Below are 16933 nucleotides of genomic sequence, written 5' to 3'. Positions count from 1 at the left end.
TACTTTAACTCAAGTGTGACGATTGGGTACTTTTTCCACCACTGATACAATGTACAGAATTGTGTTAATCCATTCATGTTAAATCTACTCTGGCGGCACATACAGACACACCCACCAAGCTAATTTATAACAAGGCAAAAGTAAAGATGTCTTCACCTGCAAATAATGCAACCCTTGGGCCAATTGAGATATCGCATGTGACTAACACATTTCAGTTAATTACTGTAGCCCCCGCCTTGCGCCGATCAGTTTAACTTTGTAAACACCGGAATACTATGGCAAGACGCATCATTCACCCAAGTTTCATCAAAATCAGGCCAGTGCTGTCAGATATCGCATGTGAACAAACGGAGACAGATCCACAGTCCCCGTCATGGGGGACAAGTAATGTGTGGTTACAGTTGAGCCACACAACAGAAGGAAAATCTGAGTCCTGACTGAACCTCCCTCACAACACCACAGAAACACACAGGAGACTCTCTGGGAGGCAGTGACACCGCATGTGCTGTTTTATTGGTGGAATAGTCATTTACAGTTGTTTAACAGTATAGATTAATTTCATAAACATTTTTGCACAACTGTTTCAAAAATACAACCACAGATAAGTATTTTGCAATATTCTTCTGATCAAGGTCCTACTGCAACCACCATACAGATGCTGTTTCAGTGCTTACTAAAAGCCACATTCTCACCATGCTCACTCATACACAGTTAGTAATATTACCCTCTATCAGTGAATCGGCATGCAGTTTGGTGTCTTGAACTGTATGAGAGATAGAGCGTGCACACACGCACAAACTGTACATACACATAAACACACACGTTTGTGAGAATGTCTTTGTGAAGTCTCTGATAGAAGGTCCAATGTTATCAGGCATTAAAATTAGTGGAGGGTCGCTGTGAATCAATATCACCACACAAGAGGAATACATAGTGGAAAGGAGACAAAACACTTAAAACACCCCTCTGCTTCTCACATATATGCATGCCCACAAACATGGACACAGACAAATACTGCTGATGGTAGTACGCCGGGAATATGGGGAAGTTGCCCCTAGACACTAATCTAATGTCAGTTTTTCCATTTTCCCCCTAGAATGGTTATGGTTTGGGGGGGATAAGCTGATCCTAAATCTGTGACTAAGGGAAACTTAGAATGAGCCCTGCTGTTTGTCCAATCAGATCAGGAGGTCAGTGACTGAGGGCAGTAGCTCAGTCAACTCAGATTGAATGTTGGCAATCTGGGTGACAGGGTTGCCACGGAGATCAAGGCAGGTCAGCTTTGGGCAGGAAGTCAGGAGTTGAAGGTCAGAGAGTTTGGATATTTCTGAATATTACGGTCAAAGAAAATTACAACATATCTAACAGTATTATAAAACATTAATGTATTACCACATTGAAACTGATCAAAAGAGAAAGGCAAGGATACGGTTGTTCTTCAAGGACACTTCTTGCAACTTGGGGAGATAGTACAGTCCATCCAAATTCTCAATAGCGTTGTCATCAGCCTCCAATACCTGGGAAATGAAAGGCCATATTGTTAGACAAACATCAAAATATTAAGTACAAAAACTAGAGTACAGCACATGAATAAATATTAATTTGATCATAACAAAGTTTTTGTAAGTACTATACCTCGAGGCACTGCAGCATGGCAAACTGAGGAGGCAGTCTAAGCAGCTGATTGCATGATAGATTGATATGAGTGACCAATAGCAGCTGGTCCAGGTGACATAACATGGTCAGGTTCTGTAGAGGTGAGGGTGAAAGACATTAGGTGGACTTACAGCCACAAAGAAGAGAATGGGGAGTAAAACTCTGGATGGACAAGGATAGACAGATACAGACAGGAACAGACAGCACTAACCTTGTCAGAGAGACTGAAGACCCGGACCTCAGCGTACTCCATCTTGAGAATGGTGTTCTCGATCATGAACTTACTGCACAGGTCACCGTAATAAGCAGAGCGCATGGAGTCCACCTCCTGTGTGAGAAAGACAGAGCAGTGATAGAAAACACATCTATTATGTATTAGTGTACACGACTATGTAATAGCCCTGTAAAGCACTAACTTTAAGAGTCTGGAAGTGAGAAAGGGTCTCTCGCTCGTAACCTAGGGGATCTAGCGCCCTCATAAGCAGAACGATGGTCAGCAAGCACCCTGAGAAAGTGAGAAATTACAATTGTCATAAATTTTGTGACGTTTCCAATAGTGATAGATAAATAATAAACCCTAACATACACACTACACTCAAAGTGTGTACTTACACTTGTTCTGGGGCTCCAGCTCCAGAAGTTGGTTGCAGGACTGTAGTTCAGACTGCAACACAGAGGTCTTTTCCACAGACAGCTCACTCCTACCAGAGACAAAAAAGATGCTGAGGTATTTTTTCCCCATTCAGTAAACAGAAAGTCTGATATACCAACCAGCGAACCTTCTAAAGCTCTGCTATTCACACACACACACCACACACACTGTACCTGAAGAGCTCCTGGTCAGTGGCAGAATCCCTGCACCAACTCTCAGACCGACCTGTTAAAGATGGAGGCAATACTATGAGGTGAGGCTAGAGGGCAGCAGAGAGCAAGGACTGAAGTCTAAAACATTATATACCCATCGCAGACATGTTAACACAAAAAAAGACAAGAGCATGTACTCAGTCACACAGAAGGTGCATTCGCACATAAACATTATTTCACCTGTGTACAGAGCACAGTCTCTGTGAGTGTGTTTCTCAGTCCAGTGCACGGTCAGGTTGTGTTCATTAATGATGTCACTGATAGTGCCAGGAGGAAGAGCACAGATCTGACACCATGTTAAGGTCCACAATCAAATAGAGTAAGTGTGGATGCTTGTATTTGTTAAAGTGATCGAATGTATAACATTATATGTTGCAAATACCTGTTGAGCATTGCCCGTCTCGAAGACAGGTTCAACATAGATCCTTGTATGGTAGTGTGTAAAAAAATAAAATAATAACACTAGTTTTATGTCACATTCACCAGATAGGGGCAGTGACAATTTTTATTTTACAGGGTCAGCCATAGTAGTATCGTGTCCGTGGAGCAAATTAGGGTTAAGTGCCTTGGTCAAGGGCACAAGACAGAAATTTCACCTTGTCAGCTCGGGTATTCGAACGAGCCACCGTTTGGTTACTGGCCCAACGCTCTGCAGAGATAAAGTAATTCTCTATGTCTGTAAAGGTTCATTGGTTTCTTTCTCTACCTGCGTTTCAGTAACAGATATGGAGAGCTCTTATCAAAAAGAGACATGTTAAGAATGATGAAACCTACTGTAGACTACAACACAGGGATGAGAAAGGAATGAAAAAGAAACAGTGAGCACTGAGCAGCACAAAGGAAAAGTGCATTACCACATGCCTAGAACAGAGTAATGTCTTTAGCCTCTTAGAGATGTTAAAAGTCTCCCTTATGGGGGACTGAGCTGTTCTGGACTGGTTCCGTCTGATATCTGTGTAAAAAGCACTTGTGAACGTTGTAGGGTCCTATACCATATAGGGCCAAAAAGCCCCACCTGTCTGCTCTCCGTCTCCACTCTCTCAGCGGAGCAGGTTGCATACCCCACATTTGCATAGGGAGTGATGCGTCACATTTTCTGGCTTATTCAGACAAATAAATGTTCTCTTCCTCTGAGCAAGTGAGACAGCACATGAACGGTGACAGTCTAGCAAGTGCAGCCATTGTGGTTTCATCTCACTGTGATATTCTCAGCTGGATTTAGAGCTCACAACATGAAAAAACACTAAATAATTTCATATAATTGTAGCAAAACACCTTTCTCTTGCTCAAAGACAGACTAAATCACTTTGAGCTTCAAGCTGAAGTTGTAACTGGTTCTGCACAAATTTGAATGGTGTCTACACTGCTCAGTGGACTTATAGAAAAATTGTGTGATCAGTTAAATGAAATTGTGCCAATATTGTACTGTTACTAAGTATTATCATATTTATTTAGTTAATAGAAATGTGATTGTAATATAATTTGATTGTTACTATATTTAGTAAGCATTTCAGTCATTTCAAACCCTACTGGTCCACTTTTGTTGAAAAGGACAAAAATCATATGATTTGTACTATGTACTTGAGCTTGTGTCCTCAAAAGTGACTACATAATTATGGTTAGGTATGCCTTTAGGCAGAAATCAACATTTTGCCCTATCATTCACATTTGACCCATGACCATGAAGGAAAGGATACCCAGACAGGGCTGTGTCTGAAGTGAGGATGGACACTCCTCCATTCCACACGCTGGGGCTGACCATCCAACACCAGCATCAGACCACTAGATGAAGCCTGAAAGGAGAGTCAGGGAGGAATGGAGTTTAACTGTAGAAGGAGCTGAGGACATACACGTTACAGTAAAGTGTCTACTTTGAGGGAGTACTCACATTGACAGGTCTGGAGAAGGCCACAGCCACGCTCTCCTCCTCACGGCTGACAAACACACAGCTTATCATCTCCTCTCGCTCCGCTGAGAAAGGCAGAGGAACAGAGCTCATTGCTGGAAGATAATAAAGACAATTTACATAGAAAATACAAAATGATACACGCACCTCTGCCTAGCAACCACCTGTAGTAGAACCAGGCACTCTGGTCATTGGGGTCAGTGAAGAAGGCATTCTGTACAAGCTCATACTCTAAAAAACAACAACAAAGGGTTTAATAATGTATGATGATAACACAGACAACCAGCACACATCAACTCATTATTCTGCCTTCCATCCAACCCATGGTATTCCTAGTGACAGTGCCCTCTGTCTGCCTGTTTAAAGTATTACACTGACAATATATCTATACATGTTTGTAACTCTGCCTGGCCATGATGTTGTCCATACCTTTGAGCAGCTGTTCCTCACAGACACGATGAGAGTGTGTCTGGGGGGAGGGTGGAGGGGAGGAGTGGGAGGGCTGGTGGCAGGGCGAGGGGGGGTCAGGGGACTCAGGGTGGAGTAGGGGAAGGAGGGTGCTCCGGTAGTGCCAGCTGGAGTAATTGGAGAAGTTGGAGCCGATGAGACGGTCAGTGAACTGCAGCTCCTGGTCCACAGGCACACCAGACATCTTCACCACCATCCGGCGATAGTCCCAGCAGTGAACTGAGAAAGATGAGGGGGGAAATTGAAATTGAGAAAAAATATAAAAAAATATGAATGGAGGGACCAGGACGTCAAAATATATTTTGATCCTCTGCCACATTCATTTCTATCTCTTGTCCCTATGAAGCTCCGTCTCATCCACCTCTCCACCCATCCTCCTTCAAAGCTGTAGTCCCTCCCCAACTCCTCTCCTCCCTCACTATCATCCTGCTACCCTCTGACTCACAGTTGCGGTCATCCAGACTAAGGCAGCGGTCACACAGGCCCAGTTCTCTGGCCCAGTCAGGTCTGGGCAGGCGGGCTGAAACCCAGCCTCTGTGGTGCCAGCTGCCGTACGACTTGGGATTCACCTTCAAACACGACTCCAGAAACAACAACTCAGCCTCATACATCTTCTGCACGTCATCCTCCTCACTGATACAGAGAAAAGGATGAGACATGTATGAGTATGATGCACTTAAATAATGACAAGTATTGGTACTTTCAGATAATAATAGCTACAAGAGACTCAGCTGTGCCACCATGGGCAAAAATGCATCATAAGAGTTGTAGTGTCCTCACCGTACAGTCTCCAGGTGCAACAGGATCTCTCTCCTGTAGTTCCAGAGAGTGGCAAAATCAGGATTGGAGGATAGCAGCTGCTGGGTCAACTGAAGGGCCTCATCATCCAACACACCCTCCATCCTCTAAAACCAGCAAGAGAAAAGGAAAATGGAAGTGATGAAATGTGATCTTCACAGCTCTGTCATCCCATCCAAGCAACTGCATAATCAGGGAAGCCATATCTTCAGATTTATATATATATATATATTTTTTTTAATTTACCCCTTTTTCTCCCCAATTTCATGGTATCCAATTGTTTATTTTTCAGTAGCTACTATCTTGTCTCATCGCTACAACTCCCGTACGGGCTCGGGAGAGACAAAGTTTGAAAGTCATGCGTCCTCCGATACACAACCAAACCGCACTGCTTCTTAACACAGTGTGCATCCAACCCGGAAGCCAGGCGCACCAATGTGTCGGAGGAAACACTGTGCACCTGGCAACCTTGATTGGCGCACACTGTGCCCAGCCCGCCACGGGAGTCGCTGGTGCGCGATGAGACAATGATATCCCTACCAGCCAACCCCTCCCTGACTCTAGGCCAAATGTGCGTCGTCCGGTCGCGGCCGGTTACGACAGAGCCTGGGCGCGAACCCAGAGACTCTGGTGGCACAGCTGGCGATGCAGTACAGCGCCCTTAACCACTGCGCCACCTGGGAGGCCCTTATCTTCCGATTTTGACTGAATGCGTCTATGTCAAACAGACCTTAGTAAAGGTAGCATCTCGTGCTGCCACATAAATCTTGAGTTTCTTCTCTCTCTCTTTTCTCTTCTCTTCTTCCTGCTGGGCGGTGGACTTCAGCTTTACCCGTCCATGCTGTGAGAAAGACAGACAGGAAGACACTTAATTAACACATCGCATTGATATCCAGTAATGATTAAAAGATGACAATAACTAAATCCAACTTAAACAGTGGGAAAGCAGAAAAATAATCACTCTTCACTCACCATCGTGTCAGTTCAGGGAATAGGCTGTGCAAATCTAAAACCAAAGAGCAGATTGAGATGGCGAATCAAGTATGTGAACCACGGAACCGTCAGGCGCTTGCACGTACACACTCAAATCAATTGTGGCCTGCATCTGCGGGACACCTCTTTATACTACTTTTGGTCAATTTTTAAGCTAGGACAGACGGGAGGTGGGGGCGCACCAGTGCAGCAGGTACCATAACGTTGAATGCCAACCGCCGATAAAAACTACAGATGAGGCGACGGCGACAACGGTAGACATTGTCCTTCGCCCCTGCCTGCTGAGGACGGTTTGTTTTCCCGCAGTTCTGTTAACATCAGCGAGGGCAGGTGTTCGGCAGGCGGGAGCGAAGGACACTTAACGTTATGCGCTAGCTAGTTAGCACTTAGAAGTGGGGATGTTGATGTCGTAGTTTCAATGAGCAAGGCAGTGGCAAAAAGCCTGATAGGGACAGTGATGCAGAGATGACAGGAGCAGTGGAATAGTGACTAAGGGCAGGCATTTATTTCAAGTACAGAGGTCGGCAGGAAGGTACAGAAGAGGAGGCGTTCATGCAGAAACCAATGGATATGTCGGGGGGGGGGGGGGTGTTCATGCAGATACAGGAATTCCCACATGCAGGAACGCCCCGAATTGCGGGCCGTAATCACACACACTTGCCCCAAACCGCACCAACCTTCTGATGGCAGCAAAACACCGAGTGAGGGGAATACTGAGTTGTGTCAAGTCGGCTACAGCATAATAATAATCAGTTTGCTGAATACATGAAGATCGACTCGCCAATCGAAAGTATTTGTAAACACACATGATTAGCGCTTCGACTTGGCAATCGCCCATCAACAAAACAGGACCCCAAGCTGTCGGACGCACCGTTGAGTATACCCGCTTATTCACATGTAGATTCGATAAAAACACATTTACTAACATAAATTCCAACATAATAACACCACATATACTCACTCCAAAAGTCTACTGCTGTTGTAGCAATGTGTGGATTCGTTTACTTTGGTTTTCAGACGAAATATTGATGTGTGCCTGTGTCACCCAGTGGCAGTGAGGCGAACAACTACAATTTGAACTTCCGGCCCGTGGAAATTGACGTCACGACCAATGGAGTTTATGATATGTATGGCTCCCTCTTGTGGATGGACATACACGTTTCAGTTTCAAGTTTTACTTGTCACAAGTACAGTGAAATGTTTAACTTGCAAGCCCTACCCAACAGTGCAGGATTCAATATAAAATAGTATAACTAATACAAAATGTAGAACACGAGAAATAAGAAATAAGAGAGGAAGCTATATACAGGGTCAGTGCCAGTACCAAATGGAATACTGTGAGACAAGCATTTATATAAAAGACCACTCCGTAAGCCACGCCCTAGTGGGCAGAGCTAGGCATGTTGCACTTGGACACGTTTTAATACAAAAAGCCTCTACTTTTACAATGCGTCTTCCACATGGCAGGATTAGACAGATGGGTAAACAGATAAGATTTACTAAGGTCCCAGCCCATATGGTGGTGGAGGGGAACAAGGCAGTGGATGTACTGGCTAAACAAGCACATAGAAGTGGGGATGTTGATGTCGTAGTTTCAATGGGCAAGACAGAGGCAAAAAGCCTGATCTGGACAGTGATGGTGCAGAGATGGCAGGAGCAGTGGAATAGAGTGACCAAGGGCAGGCATTTATTTCCAGTAAGGGGGAAAGGGAGGACAGAAGAGAGGAGGCTATTTTTACAATAATAAGGGTGGGACACAGCCAGTTGAATAAGGCCTTACATGTGGTAGGAAATCATCCAACAGGAAAGTGTGAGTATTGCCAGGAAACAGAGACCGTGGAGCATGTATTGCTACAGTAGGTGGCGGTAATGCACCATAACGTTGGATGCCAATGCCGATAAACCCCACTGAAGAAGAAGAATGGGTCTTCCAGGGTCGAGTTGTGTACGTTGTTCGCATGAGGTTCCTTGATTGGTGAAGCGTGTAGAGTTTATCCATAGTTTGGGGAATGGAAAATGGCGGAGAGTAGTGCGGATGAAATTGAGGAAAAGTTGGTAAAGCAACAGCTGTGCTGGAATGCGAACAAAGTGTCAGTTCTGATGGCATGGAGCGGGAGGATGAGGGTCAAGGACCGGAATGGCCGGTAGTGGAAAGACATAGGAAGAAGAGAGATCATGATACAGAAAGCAGTGGAGCGTCTAGTAAAGTCACACCATGGCGTGACTCCAAACCTTTTCTCCCAGGTACATGAGCCAGGTATCTGTCTTATTCGCCATTCAGTGAATGAGGAGAATACAGGAATCACAATAAGGAGCATATTGGGTCCAGGGCAGCATAGGGCCACAGTCCGCACTGAGTCCTCAGAATCAAATTCAGTGGTGAACTCACACTTCCCGCCAGGCGCATCAACTAAGACCACCTGCCTACCAGCCACTTCACCCTGTCATCTCACACTGTGTGCCAGTCTTTCAGTATCAAACACTCTGCCCAGGATGGTGTTCCCTGCCATGCTCCTCCCAACACAGTTTGCACCCAGAAACACAGCCCTCACCTCCACATCATGTTTACCTCCTCCTATAAGGCAGACAAAAAGATGGACAGACAAAGGGGAGAGATGACAATATTTGTTTACAGAGCATTGAATTTCACTAATTGATTAACGCCCACCACCCAGAAAACATTCATCCCATAGATTCCAAACCTAATCCCAATATATACTCACCACCCACAGTTGCTCTGTTCTTCTTCATCTTCATTAGCCTCAGCATCCCTCAGTTCTTCACATCCTATCTCTTCTGCAGCAACTGTACAATCATATCATTGTGAATTTGATAACAACCACTCTGTGCTACCATCCTCTCTATATTTTGCAACAGTCAGTGACCCCAGTCACATTCTCCCTGTTTCTGTTGTCTATGATATGGTACCTGTTCTCACAGTTTTCTACAAGCCTTTGAAGGATGCCTCCCTCACTTGAAATGTGCTGCTCTAATGTCATGTCCACAAGTCAATTCCCCCTGGTAAAGAGCACCATGGTGTGTCTCCATACCCTCTGCTCAAGGAGGTGGTTCAGGTGTTCGTCCACTGTGTCTGCGTGCAGTATGTGCAAGGAAAGCACAAGGAGGAAGGCATGTGGGACACAGCAAGAGCAATTTCCTGCTTGTCCTGTGCTGAAGTCACCGCAAACTAGTGATTCCACCACCAGCCAGGTGTGTCTACCACAGTGGCCTGTCTGCCAGCAACAGCTGTCTGTCAGTTTACACACTGGGCAGTCCTCTTCGTTGTGTCAAACTCCTCTGCACCCAGGATTGTGTTTCCTGCCAAGTTTTTGCCAGAATGCCCTTCCCCAACAGCACAAGTTGAAGGTCTGCCTGTGTGATGGGGGAGAGAGAAATAAAGAAGGTAAATACAAATGCAGTCATGGTTATTCACCATTGTCTAATTATTACTATGCCTAATTTACGTATATTATACTTTATATACTGTACCTGTAAAGTAGAATCCAGATTCCTATGGTGTAAATTCTATGTTTAATAGAAGATGAGGTGAATAATTTTCCTAAATACGCAAAAATAAATTTTTGTTTTGTCTGTAGGCCAGGGTTATATCTCCTTATTATTAAATATTGATTTGATTGCAGTCGGGACCCGTCCATTAGGGCATTAGGGGTGGTACTCCACTTGTGATTTGTTAAAAAACATTACTTTTTCTGGTGAAAAATTAATAATATATAATTGGATTATGTTTAAATTGTCCATAAAAGCGTGGTTAATTTGTGTACATTTTACTCTTCCAAAAATATTTTATCATATGACTTTCACAGCACAAAGTAAATTACTGTCCTGGGGGAGAAGCCCCTGACTGCGGTCTTCAAAACTGTTATGCATGCTGGAGCATAAAAAGCTGTTTGAATTCTAATTTTACTTTACTTTCACATACACTGTGTTGACAGAAACATTGCTCAGATCTTGTCCCCTGGACCTTGGAGGACTTTTGGTGTGGATGATGATCAGGTTAGATATTCCTTCAAATGATTCCCCTGAACTGTACCATTTGATTGTCATTCCTTTATTGAAAATGGTACCTTGTTCACACCATGCTGAAGGCTTGATGCATGGCAATATATAATAGTTGTGATGACTTGTTGAGTAGTTCTAGATATCACTGAAAACCCCTTTAGTAATAGTGGCTTTTGTTTGCATGGTGGTATTGTGAAAGTGGGTTGTAATTTGACCTGGATCACTCAATGAGGCACTACTCTTAATTACTTTTTCTTCAAGGAAGCAGATGTTCTTCTAAGGGACACCCTAGAGCAGCAAGGTGGTGCGAACTCCAAACATTTAAAGGCACCGTTTCCCTCCCTAGTGTAATTGGGATGGGCAGGGTAGACCACATTACAACCCTTAAAGAACAACGGTTGTATAATGGCCTGGATGAAGACGAAAATATTCCCCTCAAGGAACCATTCATGTTCTCGTTCCTGTTACAGAGAGATTATGAGATGTTCTATGTGGAGGCAGTTGACAACAAGAAAATTACTCTCTGCCTCTTCTGAGGAGCAGGAGTGAAGCCATTTTTGAGGAGTGGACAAACCTTGTTTTTGTCTGCTGTGTTAATTGTTTCAATTGTTAATTATGTTGTTTAGTAAAGATGACTTAGAAGTCACCCGAGTCTCTAACCTCTTCACTGGAGCTGGTCGAACTTAATGTACAAAGCACATTCAGCTAGTCAGTATGCCTATATGGTATAGTCTGTCTCCATTCTCATGAGGAAAGGAAATAGCATTATAAATCAGGATAGGTATTAAATGTTATAACTTTGTATTTACATGATTTAATTAAGCATATATATATATATATGCTTAATTAAATCATGTAAATACAAAGTTATAACATTTATCAACACAATTTTAACACTACATGACATAACAAGTCTGTTCACTGCAACAATATCAGTAGCTTGTCTCAAATATAGCATGAAGCAAAACGTGCTACAACTCATGTGTAGGTACCACTTTATATAATATTTATTATGATCTTCAAAAATGAAATACGTTTGTATTCAACATGTGTGTTTGTATTCAGTGCGTGACTGTCAAAGCTCAGATGTACCAAAAAAATGGTGGGCAGAGTCAACCATTTGACCCCACCCACTGCATTCAGGGGTACTTGGCTCTATCAGGTAGGCTACTCAACAGATGGCGCTAAAGATCAAATTGTGTTTGGGTTGCGTCAATTCAAATCTGGTATCAGGATAAATATGACATTGAGTCACTGATTGTATACTATGTATTTTTTATTAGCTAAGCAATAAGTGGTAAATGCAATTTTCGTATATACGGGCTCTCTGTCACACCTTCCAGGGCAAACAGAGAACTGACTTGTTCCTGACAAAGATATTATAATATACTCTGATGACAGAAGTAGTTCCTGCTTCTGAGCCGGCCTGTCAGAGTAGAGACTAGGCGTGGTTTAAACTCACCCAGCCTATCGTTGATTGTTGGCGCAGAGCTGGTCCCGGCCCCGGGACGCTTCAGCGGTCAGTCGTTGTAGTTGTGTAGAATATACAGTTATCAGGCATCTGGCTCCTTTTATCTAACAAAAGACCGTTTGTTCTCGCAACACTACGTTCTGAATGTGCCCCCCAACTCATTGCACAGTTCCTGTCTTCATGTTATTATGTATTTTTCCATCATGAGAAGGCCCATGGCCCTGAAACTGTTAACAATGTCTCAAGTCAACTATGTTGCATAACACATATACCCACACAAGCCAACAGCAAATAATATTCCATCATATATGATATGGTAAGGGCTATAGTGTATAACACAGAACCTCACAATCCCCCTTTTTACACCCCTGTGGGGTGTAACCACATCATCCGATATACTAGGTTGCTGAGGGTTGCTTTTCGACTCCCCCTTTTGACACCTACAACTTGTCACTTATCAACAATAGGATAAAACCTCATTGTTTATTGACATGTTAGATATAGGATAAAACTTTTGTCATGGAAAACAGAGTAAAGCAAAGCAAAGCAAAGCATTATTATAAACCATCTGGTCCTCTCAGCTACTCCTATCCTGTACCAGGTGGGCTCCTTGCCACCCAGGGACTCTAAACCTTCACATAAGAGAGGACAAGTTATATCGTACACGTTATGCATTTAAGAAGTTATCATTCCACGACCTCGCCCACAGCAAACCAGGGGTCATCCTCAGTCAGCCCCATCTTTCTCCGGAAGTTAGATTCCATATCTGCATCTCCTTCAGGAGCATCAAGCAAGGGCATCATGCCTGAAGCCTGTACCACATCTGTAACAGACTTCTTCAAACAAGGTATGATGCAAGCAGCACAACACATCAATAACAAAAACACAAGAATTAGGGTCAGAAATCCAGTAACCACCAGTGATGCATACTCACCAAGCCACACCCCCATCCAAGACATCCAGCCAGACTCCTCCACCCCAGCCACGCCCTTCATTTCTGCCGAAAGCTCGTCCAACCCAACCAATGCTTTTGATATACTCCCATCAGGACTGTTATTATTAGGTATAAACGTACAACATTGTTCACCAAACATTTTGCAAACCCCTCCCCGACTGGCCAGGATCATATCTAAAGTCAATCTATTCTGCCTGGCGGTCCTGGTAGTAGCCTCCAATTGCTCAGCCATACCAGTAAGGGCAGAGCGGGTATAGTTAACAAACTGTTGTTGATTATAGTATATATAATTTATCCATGATTTCTGTTTGGCATCCACAATAGATGAGCCTAGAATTGGTAGTAGATGCCATAAACCATCATTCCTGTTTAGGGCCTAGAATTCCTAAGGAACACCTACTGGCACACATAGTAGGTTGAAATGTATATTATCTGTTTCCTCAGACCAAGGTGTATCACGCTTATATCTGGAGTACGGGTGAACATCATTAGGTGCTTTTCTAGTAGATCCCAGGAGCTGATTAGCTGTAACTTCAATAATGGTTAGTGGTATTATCAGACTGGCTAAAGCACACATACCCTGCCAATAAAGCAGGCCTATGCTTTATTGATGCGCAAGAGACCTGGGTTTGGACCCTGTGTGTTGGTTACACTAGTCCAAAATCAATTTACAGAGAGCCCAACATGGCTAGAATGTACAGCATTGGGGCGTGGTTGGGGTGTGGTGTTGCTCTCCTGGTTCACACTTCCAAGAAGTAAAGTGCATACACTTAGACAATTTTAATAGAAATTGAAAAGAGAACATGTTGGAAAATAAAAACTGCCACTTTCAATTTCACTCTGCCCATGGCATGAAAGTCATGCGTCCTCCGAAACACAACCCAACCAAGCCACACTGCTTCTTAACACAGTCCGCATCCAACCCGGAAGCCAGCTGCACCAATGTGTTGGAGGAAACACCGTGCACCTGGCAACCTTGGTTAGCGTGTACTGCGCTATTAAGTGTCTATAATCAGCACAAGTGCTTTCAATGCGTATTATTAATATTATTGAAATTACATAGTTATGTTTACAGTGATATACTGGGGGGAACAAATCATATTTTGTTGGTCACATACACATGTTTAACAGATGTTATTGTGGGTGTAGCGAAATGCTTGTGCTTCTAGTTCCCACAGTGCAGCAATATCTAACATATATATATATATATATATATATGTCTATCTTGTTATCAAATGATGTCGTTCCAAAACGTTGCATCCTACTGAATGCACCCCTGGTCTGTTTGTAAGGCAGGCGATCACGTGTGTTCAAGCCCAGTAGGGGAGAAGGGACAGTGGAGGAAACGACACAGGGTACAAACATTTATTTCGAACATAAGGAGAATAATAATTATATTATGATTATGCTACTACCTTTAGTTAAGTGACATATATGGTTACTGATGATATGTCAGTAAGATGCTGAAGATGTCCAAAAGAAAAGAAGAATACCATTCCTTGTAATAAAGACTACATTTTTATAGATGCATCCAGCTGCAGTCCCGCAGCATGGCATGTCACTAAAACGGTGATGTCATCAAAAAACTGGCCTCTTATTAAAGGGTCAATCTGGAGTTGTTACATCTATTTTTCGATTTATAAAGTCATGATATTGTGTGAACGGCGGGGCAGGGAATAGAACCCAGGTTGTTGGCTTGGAAGGCAAACACAATTTCACTGATCTTAGAACCAGAAAGCATTTTTGTCTGCAGTTTTCGGTTTGGCTATTTGTTTCAAGTGTATGTGGTGGTTCTAGTTTGTATGGCGCCCTGGGCGAACCCTCCCTTCAGCGCCCGCACCCGGGGCGGGTTTAAGATGCCCGGCTGCCCATGTCGCCCGTACCTAAATCCGCTACTGACTTGTATTAGTTTCTAAATAAATCTCTTTGTCAAAATTTTTCATCACTCCCATGTTTTATGCGACTAGTATTTTTGAAAGTGTAGGATAATAATTCAGCCATAGTTTATGTTTATTGCTTTCCAACATTTTACCATCTCCTTTATATTTAATATAACACACATACATTAATTATTAATTTTGGTTGCCTATCCTGCCATGAAGTTTGTTCTATAGAGAGTATTTGACTCTGATGTGTGCCACAGAAAGTTTTTGACTCTTGGGGGAGAATTCTGACAGGGGGAGAATACTGTCAGGGGGAGAATTCTGACAGGGGGTTATTTGGAAGGCGCCTCAGCGTCAGGACAGGCAAGGGTCAAAACCAGGAGGGTGGGAATAAGAGAGACTGGAAAAGCAGGAGCTGAGAACAAAAATACTGGCTGACTTGAAAAACAAAATGAACTGGCAACAGACAAACAGAGAACACAGGTATAAATATACAGGGGATAATGGGGAAGATGGGTGACACCTGGAGGGGGTGGAGGCAATCACAAAGACAGGTGAAACAGATCAGGGTGTGACAGGATTCCCTCGAAGCATTTTCAACCCCCGTTCTCAAGTACGTTAGCAAGCCACGGTAGTCAGCTAGCTAGCTAACTTTTATCTACGTTTTTACTTCTGACACCAATGTAATGACCTGAATAGATCATAAAGGAACAATTGTCCAGACAGAGGATTGAGCCAAATAAATTAAAGATACCCTCATAAAACAACTGTGAGCCTTCTCTTGTGAAGACCAGACGTAAGAGAGAGAACATTGGCTAAACGGTCTTAAATTGCAATGCTCCATCCCTCTGCCAGACCCTCCCCACCACTACATCAACCACCAGGATCCCCGGCATCCGAACAGTCCAGGCATTCCCGTGATTGACAGATAGCAGGTTGATTGGTATGTCGGACCCCGCAAACACTGAGTACTAGTAAGTACAACACAACCAACTAATAGCATAACACATAACCCACAGCTGTCTGTGCGGGTCACTACTATATTTAGGATGTGAACACTCAGTGTGTTTGACCTGACGAAGATCAGTTTTGGATCAAAACGTTGTCAATAAGGCGGTGAATTGGGAGCTTTAACAGTGTGCGGGCCTTCTTGTTCTATACTAGTATTCTTTATTAGCCCAGCATCTATGTTTTTAAGGATGTGCGTATGATCACAAACCTTTCTAATGAATACAAACGTATCATCATGAGCATAGCCTCGTTTCTTCTACTCTTTTATTGTTCACTCAGTTAAGCCTGTACTCAAATGAACTATACATGGTGTTCTGCTTTTTGCACTCTTGAACTGAGTGTTGATTCCCTATCATGCCGCTGTGTACTTTGTATCCATTCAAAATATGCAAAGGTGAATGACTTCTGGTTGATTTGAAAGCAGTGACCTGTCATTAGTTATGCTAAGTAAGGTATAGGTACCATACAAAGGCAGATAGTGTTGACTGTATAATATTAAGAGAGCAGATAAAGTACAGCTATTTTTGTTGTAAATTATATTGCACTGTAAATGATTCATCAGTTGTTAATTATTAGTTATAGTGGGGCAACAAAGACAAAGAAACATTGTAGATTCAGTAGTAGTGGTGGTGGTCTACGGAGCACGTACTGTAAGATCCATTTTTTATCTGTGTGTGTGTGCTTCTCTGTAATTTGAGAACCAAGTGGTTAGAAAGCAGAGAGAGAGAGAGAATGAATGATGAAGACTGTCCTCATAGATTTGCAAAAGTTCAAACCAATGTTAGCCCTATTCCCCTCTTTCCAGGAACCCCCTACTTGTTATATAATACAACGCTAGCCTTTCCTACTATACATCAACAACCATATTTTGGCCCCCTCCTCCTCCAGCCCAGCACAAAGACCCAGGA

General features: G+C 43.3%; 1 protein-coding gene across 1 annotated transcript; it reads right to left on the bottom strand.

The window, feature by feature from the left end:
- Positions 1-481: 481 nt before the first annotated feature.
- On the bottom strand, positions 482-7765 carry rabggta (Rab geranylgeranyltransferase subunit alpha). Its single transcript, XM_064989531.1, has 17 exons — positions 7647-7765; positions 6665-6698; positions 6423-6533; positions 5675-5799; positions 5340-5527; positions 4856-5113; positions 4574-4657; positions 4409-4491; positions 4218-4313; positions 2701-2806; positions 2482-2533; positions 2269-2357; positions 2073-2161; positions 1868-1984; positions 1636-1749; positions 1430-1517; positions 482-1327 (listed from the first exon to the last, which is right to left on the bottom strand). Exons 2-17 carry the CDS (start codon positions 6665-6667, stop codon positions 1179-1181), a joined length of 1752 nt encoding a protein of 583 aa, XP_064845603.1. The 5' UTR covers positions 6668-6698; positions 7647-7765; the 3' UTR covers positions 482-1178.
- Between the last annotated feature and the right edge of the window lie 9168 nt (positions 7766-16933).

This window comes from Oncorhynchus masou, chromosome 15, assembly GCF_036934945.1.
Source record: "Oncorhynchus masou masou isolate Uvic2021 chromosome 15, UVic_Omas_1.1, whole genome shotgun sequence".
In the NCBI taxonomy this organism is placed as follows: domain Eukaryota; kingdom Metazoa; phylum Chordata; class Actinopteri; order Salmoniformes; family Salmonidae; genus Oncorhynchus; species Oncorhynchus masou.
This window is presented reverse-complemented; position numbering and strand designations above follow the sequence as displayed.